The sequence below is a fragment of the Triturus cristatus genome, chromosome 10 (genome assembly GCF_964204655.1).
Source record: "Triturus cristatus chromosome 10, aTriCri1.1, whole genome shotgun sequence".
Classification (NCBI taxonomy): domain Eukaryota; kingdom Metazoa; phylum Chordata; class Amphibia; order Caudata; family Salamandridae; genus Triturus; species Triturus cristatus.
In genome coordinates, this window is record NC_140593.1 from 121757444 (window position 1) to 121778205 (window position 20762).

Genomic DNA, 20762 nt, shown 5'->3' on the forward strand with positions numbered 1-20762 from the left:
AGTCAAAAAAGAAGAGAGCTGAATTCCAGGGTCCTGACTGAAGGAGCCGGAAAGAACAACTGACCTAACTGTCACCCCTGAGGCATGATGGGATATGGAAGTCAGGGCTGCCTTAAAGGCACGGTGCCAGTTTTTACCTGTTCAGGGCTTTTTAGTCTCTATGGTATTATATTGCAATGCAGCCTGCAGGCTGGCAATGTGTTGTACATCTGTGTGTTTCCACACTTTGTTCTATTTATTTTTTGCTTTCTCATGAGTGTTTACCTCATTAAAAAAAAAAAAAAAAAAAAAAGAGATTTAGGTGTATTGTTATACCTTTATATATATATATATATGTATATATGTGTTATTGGATGTGTATATTTACATTGCCTAGCCTTTTATGGGAGCTGCATTTGCTTGGAAAAAATGATATATGTTTATACATATACAGAGCTGTATATATATGTGTTTTTACATATATAATTTTATTATTTCCGGGGTCCCCGCACATGGGCGGGAATATTCAGTGCTTATGACTATTGATGAGGATCCCCTGGAAGAGAATGACGGTGCTTCTTCGCCTTCATCTTGTGCTTCGACTTACCAGAAGACTTTGACGAGGCGTGGTGGTGATGACTCTGCAACCAGTCCCGTGACCTTTCGACCGGGACCTCGAACAGCATGGAGAGGACTGCCGGGCCTCAAGAAGCTTTCGGGACTGCTCCAGCAAAGACTTCGGGTTCATGGCCGGACAGTCGGAGCAGGACTTTGGGTCATGGTCACGCTCCTATTACCAAAGACACACACGGTGCGTGTCTGTAACCGACATCAGTTTCTGACAGGAGTCACAAGCCTTGAAGCCGGTTCAAGGATGGGACATCCCTGCGGGCACCAGGAGTCGAACGACTTGAAAAGATGTCGACAAATAGTCGCAAAAAGGGTCAAAAAGTGACTTGAGGTACCACTCTCTCCAGATCTTCACTGGCTAACGCAGAAAAAGAAAAAATGACGTCAGCGCGCAGGGGCGGCGTCTAAATAGATACCGCAACAGCATTCCAGCAACCACAACACCAACAACAAATGCAGAGTTGACTGACGCCACCCACCGACACGCAGGGGTACTGCTAAAGAAAAAATTCTCTGGATCCAGTCTGACGCCTGGGGGCAATTCTAAGGTGAGGAAACCATAACTAATTCTCTTTCAGATGATGACATATTACAGAAGCCACATGTAATTAAATGATCCAAATTGGTAGTTATAATTTAAATGTGTTTCAATCTGAAGAGGCGCAGCAATGGCCAATTGATACTAATGTACGCTTGAATCAATATCTTTCCAAGATTCCTGGTCTTTAAGCTAATTGCTCAGATCGCAGGTATAATAAATATACACATATTGACTGTTGCCACATACAGTGTAGGTAACCTTTGCTAGCAATGGCTACCACATTAAGCTTTAGCCGCTGTGCAGGAGCACCTGTCCTCAATTACTGAATAAGGGGAGTTAACGTTTTTATCCTGGATCCACATCCCAATAAAAATAAATTATTTGTGCTCCTGTTAATATATGCCATTTACAAAGAAGAGCAAGCATATTCAGAAAGTGGAAGCTGCAGAAAGGATTAGGGAAACAGACGGAAATACGGCAAACAATGTTTAAGGTTACTGACAATGGCTTTCGAAGGCTCTAAAAACATGTAGACACAATAAGTACTATAACGTCATCAGTCCTCAATCTTTTAAAAGACTACTTCAACCTTTTACAATGTGGAGAAGCTCAATGAGAGCTATCACACAGTTACATTTGGTGTTGCAGACACTAAAATCTGGCAAAGTGCGATGGTAAATCATTAATGAATCTTAAAATGTGACTTCAACCCAAAATACAATGGCTAAAAAGAAGTCATATACATAAGTGTTGTGGCATTGCTTTGTATTCCCCTCCACAGAGAATATTTGCAAATGTTCCTTGGCCCACTCTTCCAGGTGAGACATCATCGCTCTCCGTGCAGGAGTGGGTAACTGGAGGGTGGTGTTGAACATCACTGAAGATTACCAAAGGATTCTCTACCACAGTGTAATATCTGCTGATTCGCTGCTGATATTCATGTCTCTGGACTGGATGTTCGAGAACAGAGGGGAGGGGTGGGTTTGTGGGGGCGTGATATAAATGGAGATAGTTGTAGTAAACCGAATTGGTCAACCTATTAATGTTACATGACTATAACTCTCTGGTAATGCTTTTCTATCTGGGAGTCTGCCAGCCGGCCCCGCTTTGCCTCCCAGCAGTTTTCTATGCAAATGAGCTGGGAGCTCTCATTTTGAGCATGTGGTTGGGGACAGGATTTGGGCTGGTTGCCACTTGCTCCAAAAATTATGAACAGAGACAGATAAATAGTACACAGAGTGCCCATCAGTGAACCATATGGCTTCATTCTGTCATACATTGTTAAATGTATATATGAAACATCAGAGCTCTGGTGGACTGGTTTAAAATCTCTGTGAAGCAATATGAGAAAGATACTTAGGGCCTAGTTTAGGGGTAGGGTGCTTCATCATAAACGTGATGAATATTTTGTCAGCCTAAGTACAAGTGCCACTGCATTTAATGTACTTGTGATAAGGTTGATGGGATACCCGTCACATTTGTGATAGAGTAACTTGTCTGCCAAACTCTAAATTAGGCTCTTTGTTATCATCTTCAAGTGTTATCTTTGGCAGGTACTTTCTTAAAGCTTTCGGGGGCTGGATATTACTCCATTAGCTGAAACAAAATTAAGCTGGGACAAAACATACTTGTATCAGATAAACTACGATGGTGGTTCCGTCTGTATAGTTTTCAGTTCGAGAGTGAAATCATGTCACCAATTCTCAAAATTACACAGCATTGAAGTAGAAGGTAACAACTTAAAGTAGCATCTTTGGCCTTTTGGGTTACTCTACCATTACACTGAATAATCTGCATTTTTTTATAACACTGGACTAGTCTATAAGGTTTCTGACAAATTGGGAATGAGTCTTTCAAATGGTTAACAGCTATATATAACTGATAGCCTGGCTCTCTGCAGAAAACTTCACCATATATTTTAAGAAAGAATACTAATAACATTGTTCATTGAATTTCAAAATAATTTTAATTGTATTTTTACTGTGATTATATGTAATATTGTGTACTTGCATTCTATTGCAGATATTATTTAAAGTACTTTGCTAGTTCTCACCTTAACTGTAATTACAATAGAACACAAAATATATGTGAATATTTGCAAAGAAAATACAAACCACTGGCCGCCCAGCTACAGTAGGTGGCTGTTTTGCCAACTGAGACTGAAAAACAAAAATAGAATTCAGATTCAGATGACGAACTCCGAAATTATTTTGTGCAGTTAGTTTTATTCATAGTCAACAGTTAAACTACGGCTTTCCTTACCTGCTGCTTCATGAGAAACACTTGGTCATCTTCTGCTGCAATTTCTTTCTCATGAACAAACTAAAAAAACAAAATACAGGATATTTAATTTCGACGGTAGTGTGATTTAAAAACACTAGAAAGACAACAATTAGGTTTATTTCTAGTAGCGCTTTTTCCTTAGAAAAAGACAGTCAAATAGTTATTTCTGAAATGTGAAACAAAAGTAAAAAACGTCATTTTCAACGCCAAAAGCTCTAACTAACAAATGCTTGTTTCCATTGCGCGTCTCATATCAGTGTAGGGCATCAGAGCACTTTAGATCCCACACACAGAGAACATGTTACACGAGACAAAGGGGACCACGAGGTGTAGGCGTTTTTAAGAGTGCTTGATCTGAAGAAGCACAAACTCAGCATTCGAAACATAACAGGGTTTAGGGCTGGCTGTAATAATCGGACTGAATTGCTTCGCAAACAAACCCTTTTTAAGCAACATTAGGATAATGAAAGACTGTGGGGAAAAAGCACACGTTTCAAACGACCTGTAGCATACAGCTTGCACGCAGCTCTTTGATGGTAGTTCATGGCTCGCTGAGATAGATTATGAATGAATTTTATTTAGTGCACAATAACAAAAGGATCTCTATGATAAAAGCAGTAACCCACCGAGCTATGCATATAAAATGCACTTGTTTGATCTGCGTGATACTGTGTTTTGCAGCAGGCACCTTAACCCTCTGCGCTTAGATGAGTCAAAACTTTCACTAGAAAAAAACTCCGACCCCTCTCCAGCAGGAATATTAATCACCAGAGACAACTTGACACTTTTATTGTTGCTGAAAAACATGCGGTGGTATTGCAAGTTTAGTACATCAGATTACGATTACATCACAGCATTTCTTAAAAGTGGCAATTTTCAAGCAAGCTTAAAAATATTTATGCCCCTCACCCCGACCACACCATGACGACAACGCTGTTGGCCAATTAAGAGGCGAGACAGCTGTCACAGATGCACCCTATATGCGCGGCCTCCTATGCGCACATTAAAAGCTGGAGCAAGAGCACCCATTCCGGGCTATGGGCAACACCCAGCCATGGGCTGCCCACAGTGCAGCCGCTTCACCACAGCGTCGGCATGGCTCGCCTGCCATCAGCGGTGTCCCCCGCCTTGCCAGGCCTAGTCTAATTTTCTTTATCTATCTGCACAGGGCCAGTGTTTGGCCTGGGCGAGCTGGGCCCAGAGCGCCAATCTCTGCGCCACCCGAGCAAGGGCCAGCCCTGGATTTCCGGCACCATGTACATCCATGCTGATATTATTAGCCAATGGTAGCACACCCAGGGTGGCAGCACTTACCGTAGGGTAGGTAGGTGCTGGAAGAGTCGTCTCAGACCAGTTGCTGGCCTGGCTTTCTGCACCGCAGGACAAGGGTGTACTTGTCTTGCTCCGGTTTGGTTTTCCCCTGTATTACCCTTTTTTTGTAAAAACATTAGCTTTCCAGTCACAGAACTTTAAGATCTTTAATTTGGTACCTTTTCAGATGACAAAGAGGACACACTGCAGAATGTGGTGGTGGGAGGGCATTGAGGAATCTGCATTAGCTAGCGTTTTCACCAGAAAGAGAGTTAGCAATAGTAAGTAACTCGTTATTCTGTTGGTTTGATACTTCTAACCAAAGATTTCTCACCTTTAGAATAGATACCAAAGCATTACCTCCCCCCAAGGTGGAGCGTCTGATGTGGACTCCTAGAAGAAAGTCCTGGAGGACTGAATGAACAAATTGCCCTTCTTGTTGAACCTGGCAAGTGCTCCGTGAATATATGCGCGAAGCCCACATCTCGGCCTGACAGATGTCAAGGACAGGCATTTCGCTTGCCAACACAGTGGTAGAAACCTTAGCTCTGGTGGAAAGAGCCCTCAGTTCTTCTGAGGGCTGCTTCTTGGCCAGTGCGTAGCAGGTCCTAATGCAGCGGACAATCCAGCGTGAGTTCATTTCTGCCACAGAGAACACTACAAACAGCTTATCGTCTAGTCTTTGGTGTGATCGATGTATAAGCTTAAGGCTCTTTTGGGGTTCAACCAATGGAATATGTCCTTTGGGCTGGCCTGTTCCTCCTGGAGCAGAGCCCAGACTGATTTGCATAAAGCCGGGACCTAACTGCAGTGGCATACTGAGCCAAGGGTATGGGTTGCTACCAGATTGCCAGTGGTTAGACTTGTTGTAAGCATTTTTCCCATCATCTTTTGTGTGCAACATGAATCAGAATCAAGACATTTGATAAAAAGGCATCACTGGTCCTCAACACCATCTTGGCGGGGGGAAAAGTTATCTAGGGAGGCTGCACGGAGAGAGCCTTGAGCTTACTTACCAGACAAGCTGAAATAATTACAATCGGAATTACGGCTTTGAGAGTTTGAAGACGTAGCAAACGGCTCTGCATTGGCTCGAAGAGTGTTCACATGAGGAATGGAAGGACCAAATTAAGATCCCACTGTGGCATGAACAGACTGGGAGGGAGCATCTGTGTCAAACATTTAATAAAGAGCAACAGATGATTTAAACAAGGACAGTTGGTCCAGTAAATGTAAAAAGGTCACAAGGGCTGTCAAATAGTCTTTAAGAATGCCCAATGAAAGGCCTTGCTGGGCTTGAGACAAATAAAACAGTAAAATATCCAACAGTTTGGGGTCTAAGTTCTGTGTTACAGAATCCACACCAGGCCGCACATTTATCCTAGCGTCTGACGTAGATGGACTTTATAGAAGGACGCCTAGAGACTAGCATGACATCCACAACCTCAGGAGGCAGATTCATCAGTCAGTGCAGATCAATCGCTAATGCATGGAGTTGTAGATTGTGCATGTATAGATACCACACTCTCCTAGCCCATTTGAGAGCCACTATGGTGGTTTTGAACAAGTCACTCTGATTTTCCTCAAAATCTGGGCAGCTGGACAGCTAGTGGTAGAAAGGCCTGTGCTCTACACTAGTCTGAATGCATCTCCTGAAGAGAACATTAATAGGAGCTACAACATGCAGAATTTTTGGCATTAAGCATTCTCACAGTGGTGTAAAGATCCAGCCACGGTACTCCCCATTGACAGAAGATGCCCTGCGCTATCTTGGGGTGCAGTCACCATTTGTGACCCAGCAGGCGCCAATGGCTGAGTTCATCCACTCTGGCATTTAAAGATCTCGCCAGGTGGTTCACAATCAGGCAAATTCCCTGATGCTTCAGCCAACTCCAGAGGCATAGCATCTCTTCGCACAGAACCCCACTTTGCCCTGCTTACTGCTGTACCATGTGATCGTGCTGTTGTCTGTGAGAACCTGCACCAGCTTTCCCTTGATGGAAGGCAGAAACGCTTTTAGTGCCAAGCGAATGTCTCACAGGTTCTAAAAACTGATGTAGAGTTGTGTTTCTGCCAGAGACCAGAGTCCACTGTTCTCCACCTCTCCCAGAAGTGACCATCCGTCACCACAGTTAGCTATTGGGAGGGGTCTGCAACAGGTCAGGCTGTTGTTGATCAGCCACTTGTTGAGTCTCAGAGCAGCTCCGTCCGAGAACAAGGACCACGGCTGAAACATTGGGATCATAGTTCGAATGTCCTGAATTGGTTATGAGGGAGGTAGTACGAGCTCCTACTAATGGAAGCTTCTGCAAAGTAATCAGGTGTGACCGTGGCTCGTTGACTGAGAACCTCAAAGATGCCAGAAGGTTTGCTGTCATCCAACTGAGGTGAGCCCACCTTTAACAGTCAGTCTTTGAGGTAAGGGAAAAATGGTGTTCCCATCCTCCAAAGATGTGCAGTGACCACATACATCACTTTTGTGAACACCAAAGGGGTGTTGGTAAAGCTAAAGGGGAGCACGGCAAACTGAAAGTGCCCCTGGTTGACCTTAAACCACAGGTAAAGTCTGTGGGACTGCAGGACAGGGACATGAAAATACACAGTGTGCAGCCCTAACAACCATCCAGTCACCCAAATCTAGGGCAGACATAATTTAGGCCAAAGTGAGCATTTTGAATTTGTCCTTACAGAGGATGGCATTCGGAGGGTGAAGATCCAAAATAGAATGATGGGATATGTTCTTCAGGACACGGAAATAGCGAGAGTAGCAACCAGTTCCTACATTCAAGCCTGACATCCTTTTGATGGCCCCCTTGGTCAGTAAAGCCCCTGCACCTCTAGAAGCAAGATCAACAGGTGCTCCTTGGAAAGCTGCTTTGCTGTAGAAGGATTACCAACTGCAGCAATCTTTCCCCTCCTGAGGCGGAAGCCGGGAGGTGTCTTTCTTTTACTTTGAGCGTTCTGTGCATTCTGTGCATTTTAGCATTTTGACTGTAACCTCACCTGTGTGATCTATATCGCTTGTTCAGAGCGGTGTGGATTGGATATTTTTTTTCGCGCCCCTAGGCGCTGTGTGTTCCTTCCCCCCTTCCCTGCCTTCGGACCGCCCTCGGCCGAGTATCGACGCCGAGGGCTGGCTTCCCGGTTTTTGGCGGCCATATTGGGTGTGGGGCAGGCGGGTGACGCGCTCTAGCAGCGCTTTAAATAAGAACGGCTATGACTCCGCGCAGCGGACGCGTATTGCGGAGGCGCCGGATCTGCGCCGGAGTCGTGCCAGAGTCCTGCCCGTCTGCGCCCGTCCAGGACGGGACTAGGGGCCTCGGACCAGACACCCACGCCCATCACATTTGCAAAGGCCACCCACATCAGGTATGCGGCGCAAACGCTACTACACCTTAGACCACTCCCTCTCTCAGAATGCTCCAGAGATTCCTGGCCGTGCCCCGAGGGCCCTTTCTCTTGCATATTTTGCAAATATCTAACCCCTTTCATAAAACCCAGCACTGAGAAGTTAGACCAAAGGGAACAAACTCCATTTACAGGGACTAAGGGGACAAAGTGCATTCTTCTAAATGTACATTCCCTACCTAGACATCAACTTGAGGTATAGGATTTAATACACACTACTCAACCTGACCTTTGCTTCCTAACGGAAACGTGGCTGAAACCCCATACTGTCCCCGCTATTGCTGTAGGGGTTCCTCTTGGCTACAAACTTGTTCATTTTGATCGGACAGAGAAAACAGGTGGTGGCTTAGCCATCATGCATAAAGAACACCTGAAGATCATCACACTATAACAGAAGCACAGCCCTCTCTTTGAGATAATAATTTTCAAAATGCAATTTACAACTAACAGATTTTGGAAAGGAGCCTTAGTTTATCGCCCTCCAGGGCCCTCTACAGGCTTCTCCCTTGCATTATTGGAATTTTTGGCCCCACATTTTAAAGCAAAAGAAGATTTCCTTCTTCTTGGCGATTTTAATGTCCATGTTGACAATCCCGCACTCTCTGAAACAATCTCTCTGATTTCTGAATTATCCTCCCTCGGTCTGACTTTGCAAAACCACGAGCCCACCCATATAGGTGGTCACCTTCTCGACCTGGTATTTACCAATTCCCCCAAAGTACAATGCTCCTCCCCGGTTCAAATAATTTGGTCTAACCACTTCATTGTGGAATTTTTACTATCCAGGGTGGAGAAGTCCTCCAATAAAAACTCTCTACCACCAATCTGGCGTCGACAATGGCATAAAGTCACTGTAGAGGATTTGCAAAAGGAATGGAAGTGGCCCATTCCTACAGAGACAGATAATATAGAGACCATATTAACTAAATTTAATACTTCCCTCAAAGAAGCAATCGACAAAATAGCACCCCTAAAACTACACAAACAATACCCTGCCACCAAACAGGAAACATGGTATACTGAGGAGCTTAGAACAGAAAAACAAAAATGTAGGAGGCTGGAAAAAAAGTGGAGAAAAACACGAACCGAAGAAAATAAGAAAGCACATCATGAGGCCCAGACCAAATATTATAAAAACATCAAACTTGCCCGTAGGAATAGCATCTCCCAACAACTTGCAGAAGCCGGAAACCAATCTAAGGAATTATTTAAAATTCTTCAGGAGTTCGTAAAACCTACTGCATGTAAAAGCCCTGATGACTTTTCCCAACAATTATGTGACGATATCTCCCTGTTCTTTGAAAATAAAATCAATTTGATCTACGACAAAATTTTATTGGCCGTCAACCATAATCAAAATCAAAATAGTGATAACTCTTTTTCCACCTCTATGTTGCCCACACGAAATAAAACCACACTCAAGATATTTCCAGCAGTCAATGACTCTGATCTCACCTACCTCATGAGCCATATAAAATCTGGATCCCCAGAGGACTTCTTTTCAGCTAAAATAACTGTCTCTTTGCAATCCCTGCTCGGGCCCCATATTCAAACATTGATCAATCATTCTCTAAGGGAAGGATCTGTACCCATAGAATGGAAAAAAGCAGTGGTGAACCCAATCCGAAAGAACGCAGCAATTCCATGGACCGATCTCTCCAATCTCCGACCCATCTCTCTCCTACCCTTTCTCAGCAAGATGACCGAGAGACACGTAAACACTCACTTGTCCAAATATATCGAGGCAACGGAGGGCCTAGATTTTTCACAATCTGGATTTAGGCCCCATCACAGCACATAATCTGCCCTCCTCTCAGTGACTGATAACATCAAGATGTCACTGGATGGAGGAAATTCAATGATTCTAGTGCTGTTAGATTTATCCGCTGCCTTCGACACTGTGTCTCATGAGATACTCCTCGATCGTCTAAGGGAGAGGGGAATAGATGGTGTGGCTCTTACTTGGCTAGAAAGCTTTCTTTCGGACCGCCAACAAGAGGTAAGATTGGGCTCCCACCATTCTATCTCAAGGGAGCTCACCAAAGGAGTGCCACAGGGCTCATGCCTAAGCCCTACACTATTCAACATATACGTAGCCCCCTTGGTGGATATTGTAAGATCTCATGGATTCACCCCTGTGTCGTACGCCGACGACACTCAGCTTTTGTTCCCCTTTAAAATCCTGACGCCCGCAATACAAAAATCCTTTGCGGACGGAATGAGGGCAATATCCCACTGGATGGCTATTAATCACCTCCAGTGTAATGTAGGCAAGACTGAGGTAATGTTGTTTGGAGAGGCCACACTTCTGTGGTCCCCGGAATGGTGGCCCCCGGATTTAGGACCAACTCTTACCCCCAAACAGACTGTCAAAAATCTCGGTGTGCGCTTGAACAAATCTCTTCTGTTTAAAGAGCACACAAACCAAGTAGCAGGCTCCTGTTTTCAGGTCATTGGACTGCTACGACGAGTCTTCCCATTTCTGTCAGACTTCGATAGGAAGACTCTTGTCCAAGCCTTGGTTATAAGTAGACTGGACTACTGTAATGGCCTACTGGTCTCGGCAAATGAGGAACAACTACAGAGACTACAGGTGGTCCAAAATACGGCTGCGAGACTAGTTCTCAACGTTCAGCCAAGGTCTCCATCATTCCCCCTCTTGACAAAACTCCACTGGCTGCCAATTAGACAGCGTGTAAAATTTAAAATCTGCTGCACTATCCACAGCTGTCTGTTTGGCAATGGACCTAAATATTTAAAAGAACTATTCAAATCCTACATACCCAGTCGTACCCTGCGCTCCAGCAGCCAGCAACAACTTCAGATTCCAAGGATAAAAAAAGCCAGGCAGGGAGGGCGAGCCTTGTCTTACAAAGGCCCTATCCTTTGGAACTCATTGCCCCCTGCTCTCAAAAATATTATTAATTTTCAATCTTTTAAGAAGTCCCTGAAAACGTTTCTATTTGTCGCCTGTTAGGTCTCTCACCCCCTTCTTTTTTCTGATCAGTATAAGATCTTGGCTCCTTGGTAAAACGTAAGCGCGGAGATACCCCTCCGGGGGTTGACTTCCTGCGCTATACAAGAATACAAATAAATAAATAAAGGAAGCAGAGGAAAGTCAGAAAGGAATGGTTGGGCATAGCCCTGCAGGATGATCTGGAGGACCCACTTACTGGATGTAATTGCCTGCCACCTTGAAGAAAATGCCTGATCCTGCCACTATCAAGGTGTCTGTGCACCTTCGAGGGCAAGCTAAAGCAGCCTGGAGGATGATGTCCCTCCGGAAGGGGACTGAGTAGAATGGTGTACCTGGTGACCTGTAAAATGTCTTCTTGATCGCTGTCCTTGGCCCCGAAAGGACTGGGATGACTGCTGTGGTGATGACAGTTCCAGGGGGCGCCCACATGGCAGCCCTCTGGAGTAAACTCAAAAGGGCTGAAACTGCTTGGGAAACTGTCAGGCAGGGATAGAAAGGCCCAAGGAATTTGCTATATCTCAACTTTCTTTAAAGGGCGCAAGTGCAGAATTAGCCTTTTTGCCAAAAAGCAAAAAAGCGTGACTCATCAAAAGCCATATCTATTCGAGACGCCTGCGCCCCCCCAGAAAAGCCCATGGATCGCATCCATGTGTGGCAGCAGAGCACCACACTAGTGTCCACAGCATGCCCAAAGCAGCCATGACCTACTTTGCTGCATCCTGACCTTCCTGAATGGTTTGAGTCAAAAAGGCCTGAAAGGTGTGAAAATATTGACATTAGAAGCATACTGCACTGATTGATCCAGACGCCAAGTTGGTGGAGGAGATCATTCGCTTTCCTAATGCCTCAATCCTTTTAAGCAACTTCACTGGTGGAAGCTTGGATCACCAACCTTATAGGAGTCGGGTGCTGCATAAGAAAGTCAAGGTGGCCTGATTCCGGTCTACGGTCTCTGTTAACTGGTGGGCAAGAGCAGGGCTTCAATCAAGTAACCGTAAGGGAGTCAGTCAGAATATGGAAGTTAAGGGCTCAGACGATATCCTCAGTATGTTCAAATCAAATCAAATTCAGGTTTTTTTCCGATTTTTCTTACGGTAGAAATCATGAAAGCACAGTAAAACATTTCACATTAAATTTCATGAAGATAAGAATAACAGTTGGAAAGGGTCAAAAGACACAAAAATGACATCACATTAAAAACCTTACATTGTATTCCTATATCTGATAACAACTTTTAAGAATGAGGAGATAGCCATAATAATCTGTTCATTTTCTAGAAATTGTAGCCTCAGGAAAGCTGTTCTGCATTGTCTTAGGCCGAAGTTCTTCAAAATGGGAATTATAAACCTTTTCCTCTGTAAGGTATAGTATTTACAGAATAAGTTACAGTGCAACATTGATTGAGTTGAAATGTCATCACATGGACATGGGAGGAAATTTCTCGACCAATCATTAAATTATGGAAAAGTAATCATTCTAAAAAGACCCAAAACGAAAGCGAGTTAAAAGCATACGGCTAAAACTTCCCTGAACCTGTACCAGATATGGTTGAATGCCTGGACATAATATCAGATGGTTATCCATGACAGTTATTTTTTCTCTCTCAATGAGCCAACGCTTATTCTCTAGATGGTTTAGGCAATCTATTTTCAAGGTTTTTCTAGGTATTATTTCCAAACACTCTGGTGTATCAAAATATTCAGGATGGCCAATATCATACAACAATTTTTTAATATAACTACTCCATGATATATTAGCTACCCTATCCAGTTTTAAACAATCTGTAATTACATCCCGGTTAAAACCTGTCTCCAAGGTAGCCCAGACCTTATGTCAAAGTAAAAGAGGGTTAATTTTAATAATGTCGGAAATAAATGGGAGGCCAATTAACCTATGACAACTAAAAGTAGCAGTGGAGCTAGGAACCGCCAGCAGATAACGGATGAAGGCATTTTCACAGTATTGAATTTGTTGGGCATCGATGATGCCCCAAATGCTTGCCCCGTATGTCGCTGTTGATATACATTTTGCTTCATAGATGTCTATTAACTCAGACGCAGGTCTACAACCTAATTTTCTTGAGAAGTGATTAACTGCTCCTATTGTTCTAGAAAATGTTAGTTTTCTAGCCTGCATGGCCGATTTCCATGAACCCGTTCTATCAAAGTTTAATCCCAGATAGGAAAACTTATCTGTACATTCGATTTTTTTTACTATCAATAAAAATGTCACATTTTTTACTCCTTTTGGTTCCTCACCTCCTTGCATATGTCTTACTAATATTTACATTTAGGCCCCTGTCTTGCATGTAATTAACAAAGTTAGTGACAGTTCTTGGTTAGCCTATCTGCGTTCGCGCCATGATAACTGCGTCGTCCGCATACAATAATATTGGAGCGGGAGTATTCATGATGATCGGATAATCCTGCCGATGTTCAATCAGGTATTCACCAACGGTGTTAATGTATAAGGAAAAGAGGAAAGGGGCAAGTATGCAGCTTTGCCTCACCCCTTTACTTATACGAAAATTAGTTGAATACTCCCCCTGCCTCCCATAATTCACCCTAGCCCCTGCCCTCCCTGTAAAATTCCTTAATAAATAATAACAAAGGTGGGTCCACTTCCATGTCTTTTAGGACCCTCCACAATTTATCATGTTTTACACAGTCAAAAGCTGAGCTTAGAGCTTACGTCAACAAATGTCAGAAAAAGTTTTCCCTCCTTTGCCAATGTATATTTGCTTATAATTAAAGTTTGATTTAGACCCTGCTCGATCTTGCCGCACGAAATCCATATTGCAAGTTAGATAGCACGCCTGTCTCCTCAGCCCATGTTTCTTGTTTGTGTTAAATTACCCTCCCCACTATTTTCAGGAGGGAATCCAACAGAGATTGGGCGATAGCACCTTGGTTTGTATCTGTCCCCTTTTTTAAAAATAGGAATCACAATTGCATCCGACCAGCTAGGAATGAAACCATGTCTGCTACAGCTATTTAAAACATTAGTTAACAGTGGAGCCCAAAGCCCGATGTCAGTTTTATATACGTCCACTGGGACGCCATCTGGCCCTGGTGCTTTTTCGGAGGCACTCTCAGTTACAGCCCTAGTAACTTCCTCAAGGGAAATATCAATATCTATGGTAAACACTCTAGACTGCGCGGTCTCATCATTCCCCGCAATTAATGTGGAGATCTCGTTACGACAAATGCTCTCATCATTATAGAGCCCCGCAAAAAATTCAACCCACTTTTCCTCAGCAATTAGTGTCTATAATATCAGTGTCCCTATTCCCGACAAAAAGTAGCATTAACAGCTGTCCAAAATCCCACATTATCCTTCCTTACACATGCCAAGTGTAACGCCTGCTACGCTTCCAGTCACAATTGTGCCTTACGCTTTTTTATCGCCTGTCGATAAAAGGTTCTTGCCTGTCTAATTTCCTCCTTACATCTGGTTTCACTATGCAGAACATTCTTCAGGTGGGTATGGGCTTTACTACATTCTCTGTCAAACCAGCCCTGTGGCTTATGTGATCCCTGTCTCTGCTCACTCCTTAACAATTTCTGAACCTCACCTGTAATTTTACAGAAGGCATTAAGGATTTCTTCATCATCCCTATTCTGAGAGAGACAGATTTCGAGGTCACTATGCACCCTGGTTACTAATTGTTTATTAAAATCCACAGGGTCCACTTTTGCCCAATTTAAAGAATACCCATTTGTGCTTGAAAGATTAATATTAAAATTATAGTGTGCATCCTTATTTTTAGTTCTAGCCGTCCCCTCATGAGAAAAGACCATACTAATTGGAAAATGATCACTCATTATACAATCATGTGTTTTAAAAGTACGAACATTACAAGCATACCTATTTGACACTAGGACAAAATCAATAACAGAATTGCATCCCCTCCCATTAAAAGTGGGCTCAAAAGGTATAAGGGGAATACATAATTTGTTGGCATATCCCAAATCAAACTTGAAGACTATTTCGTTTATCAAATCCCCTAAGGCTGTATGTGAAAAATGAGTCGGCGTATCATCTTTATCTTTACCTATGCCACAAATACCCTGTTTGCTATGTTGACACAAAAACACAATTAAAATCACCATACCAAACAATACACATGTCCCCCGGCATTTTCTCTTCTAGATTACACAGTGTCGGACATAAATTCGCTAACACACTCGACGTCTGAGCTTTGGGAATATTATTATAGAAATGTATTAGCCTTATACCATTTCCTCCTCCCATATTTACAGATAAGATCTGGTAATACACAGTCTCACATGCAAGTTTCATATTAGACACCCCTGCCGTAATGGAGACATAAATGCATAGTCTCCCTTTATTACGCCCCTGCTTGCTGATACTAGCCGGGGTATTAAAAGTTCGGAAACCATTAATATAAGTTTCCTTAACTGCCCAGGTTTTTTGTAGACAAAGTATGGAGTATTCTTCTATGAGGCTTAACCACTGTGGTTCTCTCACTTTAGTGGATAGGCCCGCAATGTTCCAAGAGATTATATTACAAGCTTTGTTGTTAACTAGCTTAGCCTGTCCCCCTCCTGATATTTTAGCTAACACATTTCTAGTGGAGTTATCCCCTGCCCTGGATACTATTGCTACGGTGTTGGAATTAGATTCAGGATTGCCTTGAGTATTAATAAGGTCCTCATCCATGTCCCCGTCCTCAGTACTATAAACCGCATGCCACCTGCCATCTATCCGATACTCGTGTAAGAGATCTTGACCATTTGTCGTCACAAGAGATATCTCCCTGGGGCGATAGCAGTTCCACCCTCCTGTGACCGTCCCCCCTCGCATGCCGTGTTCTTGGTCAATCTATATTTTCCAAGCTCGTTAACGGCTCAAATCTGTTATAGAGGGGGACATTCCATGATCTCATAGGGTCAGTATGGGAATCCCTTACACAGTTTTTAAGGTGATTCCTAGCAGGAGGCGGATGAAAAGGCCCTAGAGGTAGGACATTAATTTCGCTATAGTTAAAGAGTGCGTTCCCTACCCATATAAGGATTTCACACACTAGCATGGGATCGCTAAAAGTCAGAACAATACAATCTCCCCGAAAGGTTTTCCGTCGCTGTCCCAGCCATGTTACCCCACTGACCATTTTAAAGTTTTGGAATAATGCATCAGTAAGATTGGTTTTTCTTCCTAACCACTGCAGTGATTTATTACGAAGTCCCTCCCAAGACTCATACTCCGATGTATGGACTGTGAGGACGATGGCTAAAATAATTATGTATGGCGTGGCAGCGGGCGGTAGATCAAGGCGATTACACTCTGGAATCTCAGGGGGGTACCCTTATCCCAGTAGATTGTACCCCTCCTCTAGTGTTGTGTTCATTTTTCTCTACTCGAGACAAATTATGATCACTATTAACTTGCGTATCATTACTGGGAGGGATCGGTCTTTGCAGTGGCAATCTAGATGCATCGTACGTAGTGTCCGAGTTTGATGTTTCCACGGGTCTGGTCCTAGTGGGCCTGATGGAATGGGTCCCTACCTGTGGGATTGAGAGTGTGCTACTGGGGTGGATATCACTACCTTGCGCAGTCACTCCCCCTTTAATAACTATTTTCTCTATTGTCTCCTCTAAAACTCCCTTCTAAATTTGCCAATCTATCTGTAAGCTTCCCCAATGCTCCCACCATATAACTATACAATTCATCTATTCTCCTCGAAATTTTTCAAGTACCAAGGTTTGACCCTCAATTAGTATGTTCTCAGTGGGTCTTCCTGCGCTAATGGTATTTCTACGTGCAGGTGTTTTTACTTGTTTACCCAAGTTTTTCCATTTCTTAGTTAACGGTTTTTTACTTAGATTCACTGGGCTCTTCCCCACAGCTAATTTCTCCTCCACAACGTCCGGATTTCTGCCACGTTTCGGGGGTGGCTGGGGATCATCCTCTAGGTCAATCACAGATAGATGATCTGAGATCTCCTGAATACACCCATTATGAGTACCCTGATCAACTAGGTCCTCACCCGCGGGAGTTACAGATTTGTCAATCAGGTTAGCATGTGTGTTACCCCCCCGTTAGCGTGCCCCACCTCCCTTGCGTAAGAGTCACTTCTACCGTATGGATTTGCTCCTCAATAGCCCCCATAGCACCAGTCAAATAAGTCAAAGATTTTTGTCCTCCCGCTTTTAGAGCTGCGGTGGCTGTGTGTCCCGTCTTCCTCTTACCCATTGCTGGACTTAGACTTAAGAACCAGGACCGGGATGCAGGATTCTCAATCACGCACACGGAAAAAACCAAAGTGTACAAAATGTCCGACCAGCTTTAGGGGGGTTGCCCAGCCCGGCCTTGAACGGTCTATGACGGGCCCGTCTTGGCCCGGTCTACGTCCAGCGCGCGCCTGGCGCTGTGGGACCGGCTCCGTCAAGTTATGGCGTCCTCCAGGGATCAGGGGTAAAGTTCGGTGTGCCCAGAGTAGTCCGGGTTCTCCCTGAAAGTGCAACGTGCGTTCGGTGACAGAGCGGTCTCCCCAATTTTCAACAAGAACAACAATGGAGACAGCAGGCATTCCGGTCTTGTTATAAGAAATTTTAGCTTGAGTTTGAGGTTCCGATACTTGCGCTTGTAATCCACATCGACATCAGACTGTCCATTCATTGTTCATCACGTTTTAGATTATTAGTATTACTAACATTAACAGGCAGCCTCAAATGGTCACATGACAGACGTATGCCTAGTTCGTTACTAAGGACGTCAATCACGTTCCTCAGTATGTTAATTTATCTTGACTTTCACTGAAGATAGCAGTAGGTCCAGTAACTCAGCTGCACAGAAAAAGACGTGTTTTCCTCAGGAGTGAGTACCAGGAGTGACACCATCATCTGTCTGCAGAGGTATCCAGCCCACTGGCAAGTCCATGTGAATAATATTGATGATGATCTCATCATCGTATTAGGGTTAATCATCCCCATCATTGTCATTTTCATGTTGATTATAATTCGAAACAAAAAAGTAATGAAGCATCTGTGAAAGAGTTTTGCCTGAATCAACGAGTAGTGGGACCGGGTGCACTGGAATACAGTAAAGCCGCAGCCTCAGTCAAGGGTGAAGTGGATATGGCCTGAGGTCAGACACCGGAGTCAGCAGGGGGTTGATCTCTGGCACAGGGATCAGCGACGACGAATAAGGAAAAAAATAAGTTACCTACTTGTAACTACGGTTATCCAGTATTAGTATCTCATAGATTCACATGCCTAAGGCATTCCCATTCCTCAAGATGGGAGCCTCACGGTAACATAATCAAGCAGTATTTAAATAATGCCAAAGTCTATAATGGTCCTGAGCCATGTTTCAAATACCCTATCTATGTCCTTTCAAAAAAGGATTACATTTTGAATGCAGCCAGATCATTTGACTGGGGGTGAGTGCTTGCAATGTTCAACACTCCGTCCATCATTTCCTTTGGTTTTTGCCAATCAGCTACTAGCACCCTCTCCTAGCAGAGGCGGTTTCCCCCAGATTTTCACAGCACAAGTGAGAAGTGAGTATCTCATAAAACAATATAGAAACAGCCTCTACGGAGAGGAGGGTTGTTGCTTATGAATTTATGACAGCTATCAATACTGGATAACCGTAGTTACAGGTAAGTGACTTATTTCTTATCCATTCATGCCTGAATCAGAATAGCAACAACCAATATTATCTTGTGTCTTGTTGGTGGGAGACCTCTACAGTATAGAAAACCCCAAAATTTGAAATATAGAGGATGCATGTAAAGATGTGCCTGTGTCTCATTTTTCCCCATTATTCTTTTTTTTATGGTTAGATAAAAGGATGGAAGAGAACAAATGTACAGGGCATATACGCAAGAAAAAGTAACTTATTTCTCATATACTCACATTTTCACATACAGAGTAGCAAAGATAGACCAGAAAAAGTAACATAACTTATAATACACCTTATTCAGTTATAAATCACATAATCATGAATATGCGAGCATAAGAGAACACCATGAGAAGAAAGACTCCTTCTGAAGTCACCATGAGAAGAAAGACTTCCTTACCTTAATGGAAGAGGTGACGAAGCACCACCTGGCCCACAGATGCGTCTGCATACTGCACGGACTCCAGGCAATAGTGCTGTGTGAAAGTATGAGTGGTCCTCCAGGTTGAAGCACGACAATTGTTTTCCATAGTCACTCCAGCGAAGAGGGCAGCCAATGTGGCAAGCCAGCTTTGACTTGACAGAACTGTATAGCCGCCGATATCCATCTTGAGATAGTGGCTTTCGTTATTGCAGTCCCTTTTCTGCCTTGACCATAGGCCACAAATTGATCAGTTTTCCGAATTTCCTTCGTTCTCTGAAGGTAGAACTAAAGGCTACGTTTAACATCAAGCGTATGTAATGCTTTCTCTGCAGGCGTTGATGGTTGTGGGAAGGAGGACCGGAGCATGACTGACTCATTAAGGTAGAATTCGGACAGTACTATAGGAATAAACATAGGACCAATCCTTAAAAATCACAGCATCTTCATTTAACAGAAGAATGGGCTTCTAGATGGAGAACGCTTGAATTTCACTCACCCTTCTACAAAAGAGCAACTTTCCATGTCAGGAATTTCAACTCAGCTTTATGAATTGACTCAAACGGTTGTTTCATGAGTTGTGCAAGGGCTATGTTGAGATTCCATTCGGGGGGAGAAGCTCGCACCAGCGGAAAAGTGTGGAAAAGTTCCTTCATAATTCACCATGCTTGAGGCACAAAGTGAGGGGGCACTGGAAGCTCATCTATATCGGGAGATGGAGGCTAGATGCACTTTAACTGAGGCGAAAGCTAAACCAGATTTTGCCATGGAGAGGAGCTATGGTAAAATCTGTTGCGGGGATGCTGAAATGGATGCAGGCAATTTCGTTGGCACCAGAAACAAAACCTTTTCCATTTCAGCTTGTACGTTTAGTTGGTACTCAGCACTCTGGACTTTGAAAGGATGTCTACATTCCTGGGAAATGTTCATGTCCCTGAATTCCAAGAACTCCGGAGCAAGGCATGCAAGTGCTAGACTCCGGTTCGGATGGCACATCTGACCGTTGTCCCTGATCAAAAGAGAGGGTAGCATCTGCAGAGCAGTGCTTCATTTGTAAAATATTGAGTGCCAGGGCTCTGCCCAGAAGGCCACTGCAGCTTGCACCACTCATTGCCCTGGTCATTGCTGTGAAAAAAACTACTAACCATCTCTCTTGCATGTAAATGCGACAGTTCAGATTATTCCATCGCATCAAAAGGGCATTGGCCAGAGAGCCGTGAAGGGGGAATCTGATGGCATAGTACCGGCATTTGGCATTGATGTTTGTAGCAAACAAGCCCAGCAGTGGTTTCCCCCATAGTGCAAATACCCCGTCCAGTTGGGATTGGTTAAGTTACCATTTGTGGCAATTGTCTGTAGCTCTGCTGAGAGCATCCGCTAGTATGTTGTGCGAGCCTGGAACATGCTCAGCCCGGAGATATATACCATGCTCTGTTGTCCAGTTCCATAGTTCTTACGCTTCCTGCGAAAGCATGAGAGATTTGAATCCCCCTTGTTTGTTTATGTAGAACACACTGGTCGTATTGTCAGTATGGACCAGTACGGAGGCGCCCACTATTCTT

General features: G+C 43.8%; 1 protein-coding gene across 1 annotated transcript in view; it reads right to left on the reverse strand.

Annotated features, from left to right (window-relative positions):
* The window catches only part of DYNC1LI1 (dynein cytoplasmic 1 light intermediate chain 1), a 596637-nt gene that overhangs the window by 193402 nt on the left and 382473 nt on the right, over positions 1 to 20762 (reverse strand). Inside the window, exons 9-10 of the mRNA XM_085630582.1 lie at positions 3413 to 3472; positions 3265 to 3309 (exon numbers count right to left, since the gene is read on the reverse strand). Of these exons, the coding sequence (XP_085486708.1) occupies positions 3265 to 3309; positions 3413 to 3472 (105 nt within the window). The remainder of the gene's footprint in view (positions 1 to 3264; positions 3310 to 3412; positions 3473 to 20762) is intronic.